Source organism: Pelodiscus sinensis, chromosome 1, assembly GCF_052426305.1.
Source record: "Pelodiscus sinensis isolate ZL-2025 chromosome 1, ASM5242630v1, whole genome shotgun sequence".
NCBI lineage: Eukaryota > Metazoa > Chordata > Testudines > Trionychidae > Pelodiscus > Pelodiscus sinensis.
Window position 1 is genome coordinate 320,380,726 of NC_143052.1, and position 18,488 is coordinate 320,399,213.

The window sequence follows — 18,488 nt, forward strand, 5'->3', positions numbered from 1 at the left end:
CCATGATCTTCTCAGTACAGATCCCCACACCTACTGCAGCACATGGGCCAGTTCTACTAGATTGCATTTTACCACTGGGGCCTTAGACATTATTTTAAGAACACATATAAATAAGTACTGACAACCATTTTCAAATGCACACAGACTTGATAGGCCATGAGAGCTGTAATTCCATAGTGAAAATAAGTATTTAAGATTTTTTTATCTGGCTTCTTTATTATACTTTTAACACATACATAATAAGATGGATTCCTTTGCATGAGTCAGGAAGACATGTACAGTGGCTGATTTTGACAGAGTAAAGACTTAGCTATTTAAAAATAAAAGCAAAAAATCCCCATTTTAAATATTGCATCGTACATTTTTGTGATGTGACTTTTTCTGAAGAATCCCAAAGCACTTTCAGATCAGTTCTGCAAGGTACCGAGTGCCCTCTTTTCTCATTAACTTCAGCAGGAGTTAATGGCACTCAGAAACGCTCAGCAAGCACTCAGAACCTTGAGTGGTAAGGGTCCTAATAAAGAGGAAGTACTTTGACCATCAGTAAAATACAGCCACCTCTTAGATGGAACATAACAGCTATTTTACAATGCATAAAAACCCAATACAACAGTTTGAAAGAGAAAAGGAAGACAAATGGTTACTACAACTGCAAGAGAGATTTTAGTTAAGCAGAAAATAATAACCCAGATTGGAATTTAGCAGAGTTGATACCAGTCCTCTTGCAAAGTGGGTAATGAGATCTTTAATTATCACACAAGGTCAAGACTTCAATTTTATGCAGACCTTGGGATGAGAAATCTCCAGTCGTATAATCTTCTGAAAATGGCCCATGTTCAGGCTTTTGTGCATTACCAAGTGAAAGGAAGCCTATTAAATGTGGAGAATGCCACCCATTATAACTCTTACTTGCATCTCTTGCAGCACCTTGGGATTTCCTTGGAGGACTCCCCAACAGCCCCAAGTGTCATGAGTATAGTACTTCAACATTCAAAAAGCATCTAACTCTATTAAGATGCTTTAAAGAAATAATACTGGATATTACTTAACACTGATAGTATGTTTATGCATAGATCAGGAACAGTGCAATTTTAAGTGGTTAAATAATTCATATGCAAATTCACTCCAAGCCAAAATTTGGAGCCAGTTTATCATTGATTTCTCCAAAAACAAGGGTTTATCATGTCAGCTGTGTGTGCCTCACTAATGAGTGTTATCTGTAGCAATGATAAATAATATTTAGCACTTTACATCTTCAATACGCTATGCGTGAAAGGGTCAGACCAGATGGCTATAAGAAAGTAGCAGAAAGCATGTATATTAGTCCCATATTAAACAAGTCCCTGTTTCCCTGGTAACTACTGCAGGTTAATTAAGACACATGGAGTCAATCAAGAAACTGCTAGAAGCAGCTAAAGCAATTATGTTGACTGGGACTTCTGGAGGCAATCAAGAGTCAGATGGAACTGGTTAAAAAGATCCCCCTTCGGGCAGTTAAAGAGAATATCAGGAGCAGTGGGAGGAGGTCATGCTACTGGAGAGCAGGAACAGAGTCAAGTACCAGAAGGGAACCGTGCAAGTACACAGGCAAGGAGCAGAGAGCCCCACCTGGGAAACAGTCCCCTTGGGCCTCAGAGGTCTGAGGGAAGTAAACCCACACTAGTGGGAGAGAGACTGATTAAAGGAATCAGTCTGTTGCCTCCAAACCCAGAGAGGCCCCAGAAACCAACGTCATGTCTACGCTAGCAGATGTAAAACACTGGCAGTTGCAGCGCTGCTCATGAAACGCAGCAGCGAAAATGCTATTGGGTGTCCACACTCTCAGCTGCCAGCCCATTAGCCTGGCCACATTCGCAGCAACTTGGAGCAGTGCATTCCGGGCAGCTATCCCACAGAGCACCCCTTCCTTTCCATCACAGAGGTGTGTCAGGAAGCGCAGGGCATCCTGGGTCCTGTCCCAATGCCCTGTGGTACATTGCTTCACATCCCAGTAGCCTTTGTACTTCTGTTGGCATTTGGTGCCAACTTTCTGTGCTGCATGCTCTGCCTCCTCAGTGAGCAGGAATGGATCTCCAGCTATTGATAAAAATGCTGATAGGTCTCATTAGCATGTCAGGGATGGCAGTTGAGATATTCCTGAAGCTGCAAAGTGATGATGAGGCATCCGAACAGCATTCTCACCACACAAGATTTGCTGTGGCATTCATGGAGGTGCTGACCTCAGCAGAACACTGCTTTTGGGCTTGGGAAACAAGTACGGAGCGGTGGGAACATAGTCATGCAAGCCTGGGATAACAAGCAGTGGTTGCATAACTTCACATGTGGAAAGCCACTTTCATGGGACTGTGTGCTGAGCTCATCCCCACCCTGTGGCACGGGACACACAAATGAGAGCTGCCCTGCCAGTGGAGAAGTGCATGAAAATTGCACCATGGAAGCTGGCTACTCCAGACAGCTTTCTCTCGGTTTCCAATCACTTCAGAGTGGGAAAGTCAACCATTGGACTCGTGCTGATGGAAATGTGCAGGGCCATCAATCATATCCTGTTCCGAAACACCATGACTCTAGGAACGTGCATGAAATTGTGGATGACTTTGCATGGATGGGCTTCCCAAACTGTGGAGGGGCAACAGATGGCACGCACATTACAATTCTGGCACCAGACCACCTAGCCTCAAAGTACATTAATCACAAGGGCTACGTCTACACTGGCCCCTCTTCCGGAAGGGGCATGTAAATTTCACGAGTCGTCGTAGGGAAATCCGCGGGGGATTTAAATATCCCCCGCGGCATTTAAATAAAAATGTCCGCCGCTTTTTTTCCGGCTTTTAAAAAAGCCGGAAAAGAGCGTCTAGACTGGCCCCGATCCTCCGGAAAAAGTGCCCTTTTCCGGAGGCTCTTATTCTCAAAGTAAGAATAAGAGCCTCCGGAAAAGGGCACTTTTTCCGGAGGATCGGGGCCAGTCTAGGCGCTCTTTTCCGGCTTTTTTAAAAGCCGGAAAAAAAGCGGCGGACATTTTTATTTAAATGCCGCGGGGGATATTTAAATCCCCCGCGGATTTCCCTACGACGACTCGTGAAATTTACATGCCCCTTCCGGAAGAGGGGCCAGTGTAGACGTAGCCATGGGGTATTTCTCCATGGTTCTTCAAGTGTGTGTAAATAACAAGGGCATTTCACTACCATTAACAGTCTGGTCCGGAAAGGTGCATGACTCATGCATCTTTTGGAACACTGGCCTGTTCAGGAAGCTGCAAGCGAAGACTTTCTTCATGGATCAGAAGATCACCATATGGGAAGTGGAAATGCCCATTGTGATCCTTAATACTGTGGCTCATGAAACCAGACATGGGGAGCCTTGACAGCAGTACAGAGTGGTTCAGTAACAGGCTGAGCAGGTGCAGAATGACTGTAGAGTGCACTTTTGGCCGTTTGAAGGCCCTCTGGCAATATCTGTGCAGGAAGCTGGACTTGGCCAGTGATAACATCCCTATGGTTATTGTCACTCGTGGTATCCTCCATAATATTTGTGAAGGGAGGATGAAAGTTTCACTCAGCGCTGGATCGCTGAGGCACAGCATCTGGAGGCCAAGTTTGAGCAGCCCAAGTAACAGCTTGGGGGTACTCTCATTGGTCCATGTGCCAGACTTAGCTCTTTGGTGAGGTATGCTTTATTGTTTGCTTGCTTTCATGTAATAGAATAAACATTTATCTGAAACACATTTATTAATCACAAAGTAAATATAGGATGCCCATTAAGCATGAAACAAACATCTGCACTGTGAGAGACAGAGAGGGTGGGAGAGGCAAGTGGTAAAGCATGGCCCTATAATTTCACAGATTTGTATATGTCCACAGTTCATATGCAGCCCTGCTGTCTGACGGGCTATGGAAGGGGGGGCTGCAGTTCATCAGGCTAAGCTGCATGCAGATTGGCATTGAGTGCATCAGCAGCCTGAAGGACTCTGAATGGGTGAAGGTTGGGCAGGCAGCTGCAGGGTGTAGCAGGTGATGCCCAGGGACACACTGGTGCCCACATTGCATTGGCTGAGTCAGGGGGTGTATCAGAAAACGTTTTGGGACACCAGCTGCAAGAGGGTCTAGTCGCTCAGCTGCTCCATTCCTCCACTCCTGCAATTTTTTCTCTTCAGCATCTGTGTGGCTCAGGATGTCTCACAAAAACTTGAGTGTCTGAGATGGACACAGAAGCATCCTTGAGGACTTAGAATTTCCTGAGACTGGCATTCCATGGCCCATTCTATCAAGGACAAAATTGCAACAGGTCACAGAAGGCCCACAGAAGGGGTTAGACACAGTATTATTCCAACCCCTTTGAAACACTTGCACTGACACCATACCTAGCACTGCCTGTCCCAGAGAGAGCATACATACCATACAGGAACCCCACAACGGGGAGTTCACTACTAAGGACACCAAGGGAAACCCTAGGTGCAGCAGGGCAGGGGAAATGGCGAGGCAAACTCTTGCTGTGGTGGCATGGGCAGGGGTATCCCTTCATGCAGCTGGTCAGGGGAAAGAGCAGGGGAACCCCTTGCTAGAGAATCCTTTGGTGCAGCAAGGTAGAATGCTGGAGAGCAGGGGCTATCATTCGCCCATGGCTGTACTGTGTTCTGGGCAGGAGTGAACTGGGGAGAATGAGTGTGGGGGGAGGAATGAATAAGTAATTGCCACTCAGTTCCACAGGCTGTGTTTACCCTGGAAGACATTTCACTGCTTAGGGTGAGCAGGGAAGCGAATGAGGGTCTTTTACTCGACTGGAGTTCCGTCCAGGACCATACACAGCTTGTCTTTGAACAGCAATGGTCCTGCCCTTCCCCTCCTCCCCCCTGAGGTGACAGCACAGTGGCAAAGAAATGTCAGCCTTCAGGTGTCAAATTCCACAACTCGTCTGCCAGCTAATCTGGGAAGGGTGGCACAGCAGCTACTTCTAGCTTTCAATGAGATCTGTGAGGCGGATTACTGAGATTTAAGAGACTGCATCAATGGTCTGGTCACCCTCTGTCCGACCCTCTGCTGGTAGCATCATCACACTGAACCCAGCCTCCTTCCTGCTCCCAGAAAGTTGCTTGAGTGCTTTCCCAACCACTTACCAGTCAGATCATCCATAGTCTCCAAAAGCTGTGAGTGGTCCGCCTCTACAGGGGTACAAACAGCTCCTGGCTGCAAGCCTCTATGGGTGCCAAGTCCTCTTCTGACTCTGGGTCCCTCTCCCCATCAGCACACACTGCCACAACTTCTTCCTCCTGGTTCAGTCCACTGTCAGGTGCCCCCTAGACCATGAGGTATCCACAGGAGTCTTCAGAGTGGAGGTGGGATCACTTCCAACTACAGCATCCGACTCTTTGTACCACATGAAGGTCATGGGCACAGCATCAGAGCAGTGGTTTGCTTTCAGTGTCTTGCAGTAGGGGTTTTGCAGCTCCTTCATTTTGATCCTACACCTCAGTGCATCCTGGTCATGCTGCCTTTTGGTCATGAGCCTAGAGATGTGCCCATAGATATTATAATTCTTATGGCTGAAGCTCAGCAGGAACTGGACTGCCTCCTCTCCCCAAATGCTGATGAGGTACATGGCTCCAAGCAGGGAATCTCAGTGCTTGGAGCAGGCATTGACAGCTGGAGAGATGCACTGAGAACACCACGCGTTGTTGAGCAAACAGGTAGGGGACTTTCAAATTTCAAAAAGAATGCAAGGGTGGATCTTGGTCACATGACTGATCACCTGAGCAGGGCAGGAGACTTCAAATAGAGAACAGGGATTGTGGGAAGGGTGCCAGAAGCCAACCAGGATGCAGTACTACACCAAGGTGTCCACACTGACAACCCAGTGCACTACCCAGAACACAGCAAGCTCTACACTTCTCACGGAGGTGGTTTACCTAGAGTGCACTAACTGAAAAGCACTAAATGCCTTGCCAATGTTGACACTGAAAGTTACAATGCTGGGGGTTGATTTTCTACAGAGTAACTTGCCAGTGTAGGCTGGGCCTAAGACGGGTGGGCAAGATAACTCTCGTGGGCCAGATCCAGCCAGCCAAGCCACCCGAACTGGTTTGCGCACACCCTGCCGGGACCCCCAGGCATGCAGCAGCCACTGATGTAAGCACAGGGCTGTTCCATGTGGCTCTGTTCTCTGGAGGGAGAGGGAGGCTTCAGGTTATCTTCCTGCCTCCAGCCCAATCCTCAGCTCCTGGAAACAACCAGCCAATAGAAACTGAGAGATCAGCCAGAGGGACAGGGGCAGTACAAGCCTCTCCCCTTCCCAGAGTGGAGAGCCACATAGAGAGAGTCACCTGCAGTTTTAAGTGGTCTGGGACAGCTGCAGGCAAGGAGCCCAGCCTGCCTAGGGGGTACTGCAGGGCTGCTGGCCAGGAGACACTTAGGTAAGTGCCTCCCAGCCAAAGCCTGCCTCTGGCACACCTGCCTGTCCTGCACCCCAACCCCCTCTCTCAGGTCACCATCTAAATCCTCTGCACCCCCCTACCCCCATGTCACAACTCCCTCCCAGACCCCGTACCCCTCCAATACCCCTCTCCTGAATCCAGACCCCCTCCCAGTACCTGCCCCCAAATCCCCTTCTCCAGGTTACAGCCCCCTCCTTTACACAAACTCCTTCTCAGACCTCACACCATCTCCTGCACCCCAGTCCCTTACCCCATGCGCCCTTCTGCACCATCCTAGACACCGCACCTCCACAGAAAAATGTGGCCCTTGACCACTTTCAAAAATCTTGGAGTGGCCTCCCACCAAAAATTATTGCTCTCCCTAGCCTAAGAAATTTTTCCTCTCCCTTTTCCCCCTGGTAGCAGATTAGTGTGACTAAATCAGACTATGGCTTGCCCCTGAATTAAGGGGGTTAAACTGAGAACTGTAGAGAGCCACTGAGGTGAGCAATTAGACTGGGAGTTGCAGTTTACTCAGATGAGGAGAGAAAATACTCATCCTTCTGCGGCCTGGAAGCACATGACCCACTGCAGGAGAACAGGAGCTCCATTACATATGTTTAAATTAGCTAATTCATCAGTGGCTGAAGGTGATCTGTAACAGTTTCTCTAAAACAACAAAAATGAAAAGGGTTTTTGACAAAAAAGGGTTAAATGACCCATTTTACATTAAAGTTCTTAGTGAAAAGTTCTCTTTTTTTTTTTAATTTCAGTGTGGATTAAGATCAGTTTTCACAGAAAAAGAGAAAAACTGAGAATCAATAAAACCTTACTGACGCCCAGGGGAGAACAGGAACAAAGGCTAGGCCTGGACAAAGATCAGAGGATGTGAAGGAGCCAGCCTAGCTAATCTATCTTTAATCTAGTTAGCTCAGGTACCCAAACAGTGAGGCCATGGCATTGCAAGCCTCAGCACAGGCTGTACAAGCCAGTTCATAGCCCTAAATAATCACTCTCAGGTCTGGCTGACACTGCCACAGCTTCACTGCTGAAGGACCCAACATTGTGAGAATAAACCTAGCTTGGGCCTGTCTGCACAAGCTGCAATCACACCCCCTGACTGCAGTCTAGACATACCCTAAAGTTGTAGTAGAAGAGAGTTTTTTCTGTTTAGGGTCAGTTGCCTCTATTTGAACCCATAATCTGAAACTGACTAATTTATCACACAAATACACAACTTTCACTTTAAAATCTCATATACAGTGCAGCAATGAAACTAAATTACGGCTTCACATCTGTCTTTCGCAACATGCAGAAAACAGGTTAGTCTGGCCAAATTCCAACTCCAGTAAATATTCTGCCAACCTCGGTTCTTTCAGTTTGGTAGGGTAACATTCTTCATTCCCTGTCCTGTTGTGCAGTGCTGCTGCATTGACTTAGCAGTAGCATATGTCAACCCAGAGGTGGGTGCACATCAGTGGTGCATTATCTCTTTTCCACATTCATGCAAGTTTGGAACATTTGGGATCCTTCAGTACAAAGATAATCTTATGATTCAGGGGACTACATTCTGCTAAAACATGGTTTCTCCAGGCCCCATATCAATGTACCTAACAGAATAACACCTCTTGACCTATCTCTGAGAGCCAAATTCATTTTTTTCCATTATACTTCAACACCAAATGAATTTCAGACCCAACTCCAGAGTATTGAAATTCCTATACTCTGTGACAACAAAGTAGAAAGCAAATGCTCCGTGAAAAAGCAAGATGGATTATTTCAGACAGGTAAAATATGCCTGGAAAAGGAGATAACCTGGACACCACCAGCATGATATGATGATGCTGAATGCAGTCTAAGCTACCCTGATTGGAACAGAAAAGATCTTCATTCATGATTAATGATAGGACTGGCAAAAACAAAAACAAAAAACAAAAACAAAACAAAACAAAAAACACAACACACCTCCAAAGCAAATGAGTCATATTTAAAAAAAAAAAAAAGTACCGAGTATATTAGCTGTACACTGGAGAATTCCTGAGACATCTTCAGCTTCATCGTTGCCAGAGCAGTCTGTATAGGAGCATCTGTTTGATATATTGTGAAAGTTCTTTTCTGCATCCCTGTAACTAGGGGGAAAAAATAAACAATTTCTATACATCTGCTTAAGTTATGTAACAAATGGGTTGAGAGACTAAGTTGGTTATAACCAACTAATATTAGCGCACTCTTGAAAGCACATGTTCATCTTCTCTTTATCGCTCTATAATTTAGGACTTGATCCTTTTCCACTTCAAACTAAAGAAAAACTCTCATTGATTTTAATGGAGCAGAATCAAGCCTATAATATCTGGTTAAAAACAAATACATAAATAGACCCACTTTACTAATATCAGCAAAAGTAGCCAGTGTTGGGAATTGGCGTAAACATCTGAAAAGTAATAATAGTGAATAATACTGAGTACTTTCTATAATGAAAAAAAGTCATAAAGGAGGGGAAAACATCAAAGGGCTAAGTAGTGGGCAAACCTCTCTCGTCCTTTACATGTAATTCCCCACTGGGGTGCTGTTCTTAATAGTTGTACATTAAATCAAAAGATTATTGTAATAAGCCATAAATCTAGTGTCCTTATTAACACTACCATAATTTTTAGTGTCTAACAAAATAATTTAAAAAACAACAAATGGTCATGCAGCACATTAGAGATTAACAAAAAATGAAGATAGTATCATGAGTTTTCGTGGGCACAACCCACTTCTTCAGATGAATGGAGCAGGGGGCCCAGAGGTACAAATAAATAGCAGAAAAAGAGGGGAGATAGGGAGGGAAAGGGGAACAAAGATCTTGTCAATTAGAGTGTCCATGCTAAATGAGGCTAATAGATTGGGCTGTAAGTGCCCGATACTTAGCTTTTGATATCATTTTGGTGTTGAATATGATGGCTCATCTAGTTCATGTCTTTGTTCAAACCTTGGTTAAATGTGTCAAATTTGCATATGGAGGCAAGTTCTGTAGTTTCTCTCTCCAGCTGTTTTTTGAAACTGCTTTGTAAGAGTACAGTCACTTTTAGATCCATTAATGAGTTCCCAGGCAAAATAATGAATTTATGCTCCCAGGCTCATCTTTTGAAGGTGTTGTGCAGGTTTCTTTTGAGGAAGAGGACTGAGAGATCACATACAGAGTGATCATTTTGTGAAGTGTTTGCCCATGGGTGATGTGACGTTTTTGTTTTTTATCATTTTGCTGTGTGAATTGTTTGAGAGTACAGTGATTGTCTGGTTTCATCCACTTAGTTATTGGTGCATAAAAATCCTGCTTTTGATAGACACTGGCTGGGTCTACATTAGCATCCCTTTTCCGGAAAGGGATGCCAATGTGACACTTCGGAATTTCAAATCTGCGAAGGATTTAAATATCCCCCGCGGCATTTGCATCTACATGGCTGCCGCTTTTTTCCGGCTTGGGGATAAGCCGGAGAAAAGCGCCAGTCTAGACGCGATTCTCTGGAAAATAAGCCCTTTTCCTACTTTCAAGTAGAAATAAGAAATCCTCCGGAAAAGGGCTTATTTTCCAGAGAATCGCGTCTAGACTGGCGCTTTTCTCCGGCTTATCCCCAAGCCGGAAAAAAGCGGTAGCCATGTAAATGCAAATGCCACGGGGGATATTTAAATCCCTCGCAGATTTGCAATTCCGAAGTGTCACATTAGCATCCCTTTTCCGGAAAGGGATGCCAATGTAGACGTAGCCACTCTGTTTATGGCATAATTACAATAGTCTGTAATCCACTAAAACCTTCCCTCCTTTTTTGGTCCTAGAGCTGCAAAGATATTAACAGGCCACTTCACCTTGAATGGTGCCTTAAAATAGGTCTTAACGCCTTATGCTAAACAATCTGTTCTGCCTCCTGTTTAGCTGTGACACTCTTACACTTAAAATTCTGCAGTGAAGAAACTACTAAGGTGGGTAGGAGAGGTTGTCCTATTAGCATAGGCAATCTACCTCCCCAAGAGGTAGAGGATAATTTGATAGAATAATTATCTTGTCAACCTAGCACTGTCTACACCAGGGATTAGATTGGTTAAACTGCACCACTCAGGAGTGTGGATTTCACACCCTTGAGTGACATAGTTATTCCAACCCAATTTCCTGGTGTAGAGTCCTTAGTATCTTCCCAGACCTGAATACTAACTCTGTGTAGTTGGAAAGCGTCTCTCTTTAACCATCAGAAGTCGATCCAACCCTAATATCACTCTAATATCCTGGGACTAAAACGGCTACAACACTGCTAATTGCAAATACTAAATCAGGCCACTAAAGAAAAACTTATTTAGATACCCTGCATTTATCTCCCTTTCACTAATAAAATTTAGGCATAAATGTTGGGTGTGATCTTACTAAACACTAAGCCCTCCTGGGTGAAGAAAGTGTTCCCTACCTCACCGCAAGCCTAAAGCCTCCCATATTCTAGGACAGTGGCTCTCTGTACCCTTTAGGGAATCTGATTTGTCTTGTACACCCCAAAGTTCCACCTCACTTAAAAACCAGTTGCTTACAAATAAAACATAAAAATTAAAAAGTGTCACAGCACACTATTACTGAAACATTGTCTACTTTCTCATTTTTATGACAATCATAAAATAAATAAAAAATCGTAGAATACTAGGACTGGAAGGGACCTCAAGAGGTCATCAAGTCCCGTCCCCTACCCTTATGGCAGGACCCAGTATTGTCTAGACCATCCCTGAGAGACATTTATCTAACCTACTCTTAAATATCTCCAGAGATGGAGATTCCACAACCTCCCTGGGAAATGTATTCCAGTGTTTAACCACCCTGACAGTTAGAAACTTCTTCCTAATGTCCAACCTAAACCTCCCTTGCTGCAGTTTAAGCCCATTGCTTCTTGTTCTATCCTCAGAGGCCAGGAAGAACAAGTTTTCTCCCTCCTCCTTGTGACACCCTTTTAGATATCTGAAAACTGCTATAATGTCCCCCATCGGTCTTCTCTTTTCCAAACTAAACAAGCCCAATTCTTTCAGTCTTCCTTCATAGGTTATGTTCTCTAGATCTTTAATCATTCTTGTTGTTCTTCTCTGGACCTTCTCCAATTTCTCCACATCTTATCTTTCAGTGTACAATGTATAGAACAATATAAAAAGTCATTGTCTACATTAAATTTTAGTTTATACTGACTTCACTAGTGCTTATGTAGCCTGATGTAAAACTAATTATATATCTAGATGATCTGCCCTCCTGGAAGACTTCTGTACCCCCAATGGGTACACATATCCCTGGCTGAACCCCCATTTTAGGATGTTGAACTACTCCTGGGAAGTTCTGAGCTCCTTCAACTGCCAAGGAGCTGCTTAACACCTTGCAAGAGAAGATCATAAAAGTGTTTCACCAAAAGCAGAAGAAAACAATGTCCGAGGTACCCAGCCCTGTTTTCAAGCTACTAGACTCTCTCTCTCTCTCTCTCTAGTCGATAATCCTGATTCTTCACTGCTTACATGCTGTAGTCATTTACACTCATGTGCAAAGCTCTATTATTCTGATTTTGTTAGCACCTATTATACAAAGACTATATCAAGTGCAGAGCAGCAGAGAATGAGGCCCCAAAAATTCACTCTCTCAGGCTATGTCTACACTGCCTCTTTTTATCAGAAAAAGGTATACAAATTGCACTCCGTAATTTGCATACCTTTTTCCGATAGTTTTGTCGGAAGAGGCTTTTCTGAAATTTGGCCCATCTACACTGGGCCAAATTTAAGAAAAAAACCTCCTCTCTTGGAAGAGCCCTTCTTCCTCATGGCACGAGGAAGACGGGGCTTCTGAAAGAGCACGTCTGCTCTTCCGCAAAAAATGTCAGAAGAGCAGACGCATTCCCTGGATGTGGCAGAGTTTTTCCCAGAAAAACTCTGTAGTCTAGACATAGCCTCAGAGAGCCTATCTGGCTATTTATGCTGATGTGAGCATTGTGTTTTAAACTAAAGTCTATCTGAGAGATCCTGCGAGTTTACACATGCAAAACCCCTACTGGCAACAGTAAGAACAGCAGGATCAGGCCCAATATCATACACCTAGAAGACAGGCAGATATTGGATTAGCAAGCAAATAGAGTTATCTATCTGGAACAAAACACAGCTTAAGTAATAGGCATAGCATTAGGAGTGACAGGTCTTTAGAATGTAAGAGGAGCTGCCTTATTTTTCTCTCCATTAAAAGCAAACAGTTCTGAAAGTGGCCATGATTTAAAAGCTACATTGTTATTGTAATTATGCTGTTCTTAAAGGACGGTAGTCCCTCTCTGGCACCTGAGATTTACTACTGTGCAACTTGAAAGCAATCTTTTCAAGTAACAAAAAAAATTGCCATAAGACTTCCCCCCACTTGCCCATATCTGCTCAATAGTAGATGTCATAACTACCAGCAAAGAGATACACTTGATCCCCACAGCAGTGACACTCTCTCTATCCTGGGGTGCATGCCAGACATGATAGCCTTACAAATGCTACAGAGCAAGATAGGGAGCTGTGTGCATTTTGACAAAAAGATTTGAAAATGTACATGAACAATTCCCTAACTATGGCATACCTTGGACCCAACCTGGGTAATAGAGGAAAGATGCCATTACAGCTCCGTAATTAAATACAGTCAGGGACACTATTCAACATTTGACACAGTTTTTTAATTAATACTGTCTTTCAGGCATAGTATTCCTGCTCTGTTAGGAATAGTATCTATGACAATAAAAACACCTGGGTAGGTGGGAGCTAGACAAAAAACAAAAGGGTGGCAGTGATTTCTGGAATGATTAGTATTATCTTGTCATAGTTACCCTGTTCTCTCTCCCCCTCACCTGTTTGTTTGTTTCAGCCAGCTGTCAGAATTTGTCTTTTAGGCCCTTTTCTGGCAAATGCTTATGCAAGTGAGTAATTCCACATGACTATTCATGTACTTAAAAGCTTCTGACACAAATAACTGTTTGCAGGATCTGAGCCTTAAACTGATATAAGGCTTTTAAGGTAGGCATTGGCATTTACAATATGCCTGTCCAGCACATAACACAATGGGCTTTTGGTCTGACAAACATATATTAACAACAATTAATCTGTTATGCCATCTTGGCTGACAGTCAAGGGCACATTCTGAAAAATACAAAAAGTCTCCCCACACGAAAATAAATTTTACACCTGCTCCTCTGTGGGCTCAGTCTGCTTCCCATTGACTCGAATGAAAGCAGGATTGGGCTGTACTTATTTAACTACAGCAGGAGAGATGAAGAATAACAAAAAATGAAATTATAATAATATTTATCATTACTGAAAAGCAATTCTAAGTATTTCTGAGAAAATTCAGAAAAGTTGCTCTCCCGAACCCACTACTTAGAAGGCAGAAAGGTATTACTTCACTTATATCAGCTTTTACTTATTTTTTAGTCACCCTTCTAATAACTATCATACTCTCTTTTACTTACCCAATAACTTGATGCTCATAATATCGCAGTGTCCTTTGGAGAGTCTGCTGTATGGTCTGAGGCTACAGAACAATAAAAACAACAAAATAATAATGAACAATCATTATCAGCAAATTATCATCAGCACAATGTCTGACTACTGAGTTATCTATTAATATACTGGGCTTTTTCCCCAATTCTACACCTTTTCACCTTACATCTGGGCTAGTACCTACCCATCACTAATGGAAACAATGCAGAAGTACTACTAATCTGTTCTTATAATGCAAATTCATCCATAATTCATTGTTCTTTTTCTTATACTTTATTTCACTGTTTAAACAGCAATAAATGTTACAACCTGACACAACTAATGTTCTTTGTAAGGCATCAGAAAACAACTATGTAGCCCTTGCTTTATTATTAGTTTTCACATAATATCACCTGCCAAACTGATTTTAAAATAAACTTTGAATGCTATCCAATAATATGTTATTATATCAATATGTAATGAACCAGCTTTTTCTTGGGACAATATCATATGCTCAGTTTTCATCAGCAGGGAAGAGAACTGGCTTTTCCAAATCTATTTGAGATATGGTAGTAGAAATGCAGAGAATTTAATTCATTTATTAACAGATGTTTTCTTTATTTTGTAATGTCCCAGTTCTGACACATTACAAACACCAACTCTCTAAAGTCAATTGGAGTTAAGAGTACTTACCAACTGGAGAGCAAATTGTGAGGAATTTCAACCATTTTTGCACCATATATTTACTAAAGGTTCCCCCTTCCCCCCATCTCTTATTATGAAGTGCTCTTGTGAGTTCTTTGTTGTACTTGGCATCACCCAAACTCTAGACAAGTACTTCTTGGAATTGCCCAAATAAGTCATGAGAGCACTTTCTCTTCCCAGAAAGTGACAGGCATTTATCAAACACATCATTAAGCTTTTAAGCATTTTAAGGTTCCCACCTGTCTACCTCCTCCAGTTCGTTTAGCAGAGCCCACATTTGATGTTCCCAATTCTGATATACAAGACTGCCTGAATATTCAATGTCACAAAGGATCACAGGATAACCCAAGGCAGATAGGATCAGAATCACACAAACTTGATCATTAGGAAAATTTGGGACCACCCCAGCTTTTGGGAACATCAGCTGCCTTGAGAGGCTCTGATGGAAATGTTTTCTTTTAATTAGATTAATTTAATTCCAGAAACAAGGGAAGCCTTGTGGTAAGATATTTCATTGGGCTTATACAAATTCAGAAGCTCTAAAGATGGCTTTATCTCCCACGTCTGCCAGTAGGTTTGGAGAGGAAGGCCACTCCCTGTCTTTAAATAAATAATAAAATAAATATAAATGAGAAACTAAATATAATCCTCTCCACCAGCAGCCCACACAGTTTGTAGAAGAGCTTTATAAAACATGAAATAGCAAACACCAAGAATTTGTATTAAATTTATATGCACAATCTGTAGAAATTCATGTATTTGGGAAATAAAGTGGGAAAACAGAATTCAACATTCTGAAGAGCTTTTTTTTTTTACCTTAGGTAATTACATCTTTTCTCAGCAGGAGTTACATTTATTCTCTCTGAAAACATTCAAATGTGCTCTTGCAAAAGCCACAGACACTTTATACAAATTAGACCACTGCATTTGCAAGGACTGTCTCCTCCCATTTTATACAGCAGGTGTTGCAGTCCTAAGGGCCCAATGCAGCTGAAATGTACTTTGGCAGCTGCTGCCAACTACCGTAATCCTGTGGCACGCTGAGAGGTACATTTTCCTACTTCAACAGCCATGATGCAGAAATGGATATAAAAAAGTTGCCCTAACTAAACTCCAGCTCCGCTAATCTTCCCCATGCACTGCAATACCAGCTGCCCTCAGTATGATGCACACACACTCTAAAGCAGGGGTTCTCAAACTCAATTTACCATAGGGATAGTGCCAGTCCTCAAATCCTTCTAGTAGGCCAGGGAGCATCCCCATCTGTCAGGGCTCCAGAGGAGGAGTGGTCAGGGGTCTCCGTGAGTTCCTCACACATGTCTCCCAGCTCCACCTGCCAGCCCACATGCTTCCCCCCATGTCTCTCTCACTCCCCTCTGCCATGTGTCCCCAGATTTAACCCCCTCCCCCCCATTAGTCCCGGCACCACCGCTGGTAGCATAGCGGGGCTAGAGCAGCATCTGGCTACTAGCTCCGTGCTTCTGCTGGCACATGCCTGTGGCCTCGGGGGGGGGGGGGGGAGAGGGTGCAAAGCTGTGCCATCCATAGGATGGTTCAGGGTGGCCACCCCACCCCCTGCACTTTGTGGAGCCCTGTAGCAGCTGCCCCAACCATCCGATGGATGGGATGATCCCCCACACTCAAGTTAGCCTGTGGCTCCCTAGGTGGTCTGGGGCTGGCAGCAGGGGATGGGCCCCCACACTCACACATATGCACTCACTACAGTGGCAGGCGCCGCAGGGAAGCGGAGTCATTCAGCAGCCTGCGCCATTCGGTTGCCTTCTCCCAAACCAGCCTGCGCAGGGGCCAAGGCATTCCATTTCCACTACTGCGGTGAAGTGGAGCCATGGGGCTGGCCTGGGAGATGGTACTGGAGCAGAGCAGAGGCTGCTGTGCCACTCCACTTTCACAGCTCCCACCACTCCAGTGAGTGCAGGGAGACCTAACTCCTGCTGCCACTCCAAGCCAGGCTCCCTGGTAATCCCCAAGGCCGTGTCCCCCAGGGGAGGGGGCTTGAGAGGCGTGATGGGGTGAAAGGGCAGAGTGGGGCTGGAAGAGATGGGGCAGAGGCAGACCAGAAGCTGGACTTGGGAGAAGGGTATGAGCACCCCAGGGTTGCCGGGACGCATATGCCAACAGCTGTGAGCAAGTTGGATTGTGGAACTGCTCGAACTATAGTTGGCCCATGGGCCATGAGTTTGAGACCCCTGCTCTAAAGCCCAAGAGCTCCTGATCTCCTTTTTCACATTAGAAGATTGCACACCTCAGACTCTTAGCTCCATCCTAATGGAATGTCTGTGATCCTCCCCTTCTTGAGAGGAAAAAAAGCCAGACTCCTCACCTAGACAGAATTCGTGCTGATGTCAAGATTTGGCCCTACAAGCAGGCTCCCAATGCTATGCTCTGCTCACCAGTGTGCACAGCACTGTTTTCTGTAGGGTCTAACCCTGCGAGAACATTCTGCACATTTTAGCCATCAACACTATAGACCAGGTTATGCGTTAAAATTGTTGACAGCATTTTTTAACAACACCCAACCTATTTCTAAGAGAATCCCAGCGTTCACATGTGGAAAAAGATCTGGATATAGGATTATGATATTGTTTGTAAACATAGCCTTATATAAAAGGTTCATCTTTCATATGAATGGTAAAGCTCAAAGGTCAAATTCCCACAATCATTCCACCAGACTGTAGCTAAAAATTATAGCGAGTTTATAATTGTGCAAGATAACTCAGAGTAGAACATGAACCTAGTGATTTATTGTTCAGATAGTAACTGTACAGCATACAATATGCAAACCCACAAAAGATTAGGGTAAAAACATTCAAATAATTGTTTTCTATATTTTCTAGAAAGATCCATTGGTTTGTGCAAGAGATCGACAAACTATTTGAAAAAAATATGTTAGCATTATTCAGCCCTATAGTTCTGAAAATGTCAATAGAGTTTTAAACCTTGAAATACCCATTCAAAAATAAATGGAATAGCAGTTAAATCCCTGAATTCTGAAACTGTTTAAATGAATTGGACATCTTCTATTTAAACTGCAGTCATAAGGAAAAAACAAAATTTGTTTTCTGTAGTAGTAACAGGGAAAGAAACTGCCAAAAGAAGTATTAGTTAATTTAACAAAACAACATAACCTTCAAAATTAATCCTGTGTAAAATTAATTCTTACATGAGCACATGCATGCACATGTGCACACACATACCAAAGCAAGTATTCAAAATAAATGAACTAAACCATATACAGATAAAGAATACATATGGATCCATGTGAGATACATTTAGTGAACAATGGTAGAAATGTAGCCGTATTAGTCTGGTGCAGCTGAAACAAAAAACAGGACTGTGTAGCGCTTTAAAGTGCTACACAGTCCTGTTTTTTGTTTCATTTAGTGAACAAGTGAGAAATGACCACTAATGACCTGAACACTTCTGAATTACCATTTAAATACAAATATTTTATACAACCCCCGCATGTAATCTCATCTGGATCATTATGAAGTAGAGAAGTATATTATGATTCACTTCCTGTCTTATTTATTACACCATGTTGCTATGCTGTGTTAAAAATCTGCTGTTTCACTTCAGAGGTGGCCACATTTCACTACTGGGCAATGTGATTCTAACATGGATTTAGCTATGCCCATTCAGAAAAGTAATGGAAAGAGAGGGGGTAAGGAACACCTCTCATCGTGACCATGTGCAAAAGCTATCCAAAATGGCATCTTGAGCGTGGCCACCCCTCCTATATTTTCCAAAGGGGACAGAGAGGGTATGTCTAGACTGCATCCCTCTGTCGGCAAGGAGGCTTACTGGATCTGTCGAAAAAGGCTTTCTTTCTCGACAGATCCTCCTCTACACTGCCGCTTTTTGCCGACAAAGT

At 43.6% G+C, this 18,488-nt stretch overlaps 1 protein-coding gene and 1 long non-coding RNA gene across 3 annotated transcripts in view; both read right to left on the reverse strand.

Annotated features, from left to right (window-relative positions):
• The window catches only part of GUCY1A2 (guanylate cyclase 1 soluble subunit alpha 2), a 270,795-nt gene that overhangs the window by 231,268 nt on the left and 21,039 nt on the right, over window positions 1–18,488 (reverse strand). The window contains exons 2-3 of one of the 2 annotated variants that reach the window (XM_089775679.1): window positions 13,882–13,943; window positions 8,411–8,532 (exon numbers count right to left, since the gene is read on the reverse strand). In XM_089775679.1, coding sequence (XP_089631805.1) covers window positions 8,411–8,532; window positions 13,882–13,943 — 184 coding nt within the window. The remainder of the gene's footprint in view (window positions 1–8,410; window positions 8,533–13,881; window positions 13,944–18,488) is intronic. The other variant, XM_089775680.1, reaches the window with a different exon arrangement.
• LOC149525922 (uncharacterized) lies at window positions 3,736–6,549 on the reverse strand. The gene is made up of 2 exons (XR_016348556.1): window positions 5,111–6,549; window positions 3,736–4,257 (listed from the first exon to the last, which is right to left on the reverse strand). It is a non-coding gene; the product is annotated as an uncharacterized LOC149525922 (long non-coding RNA).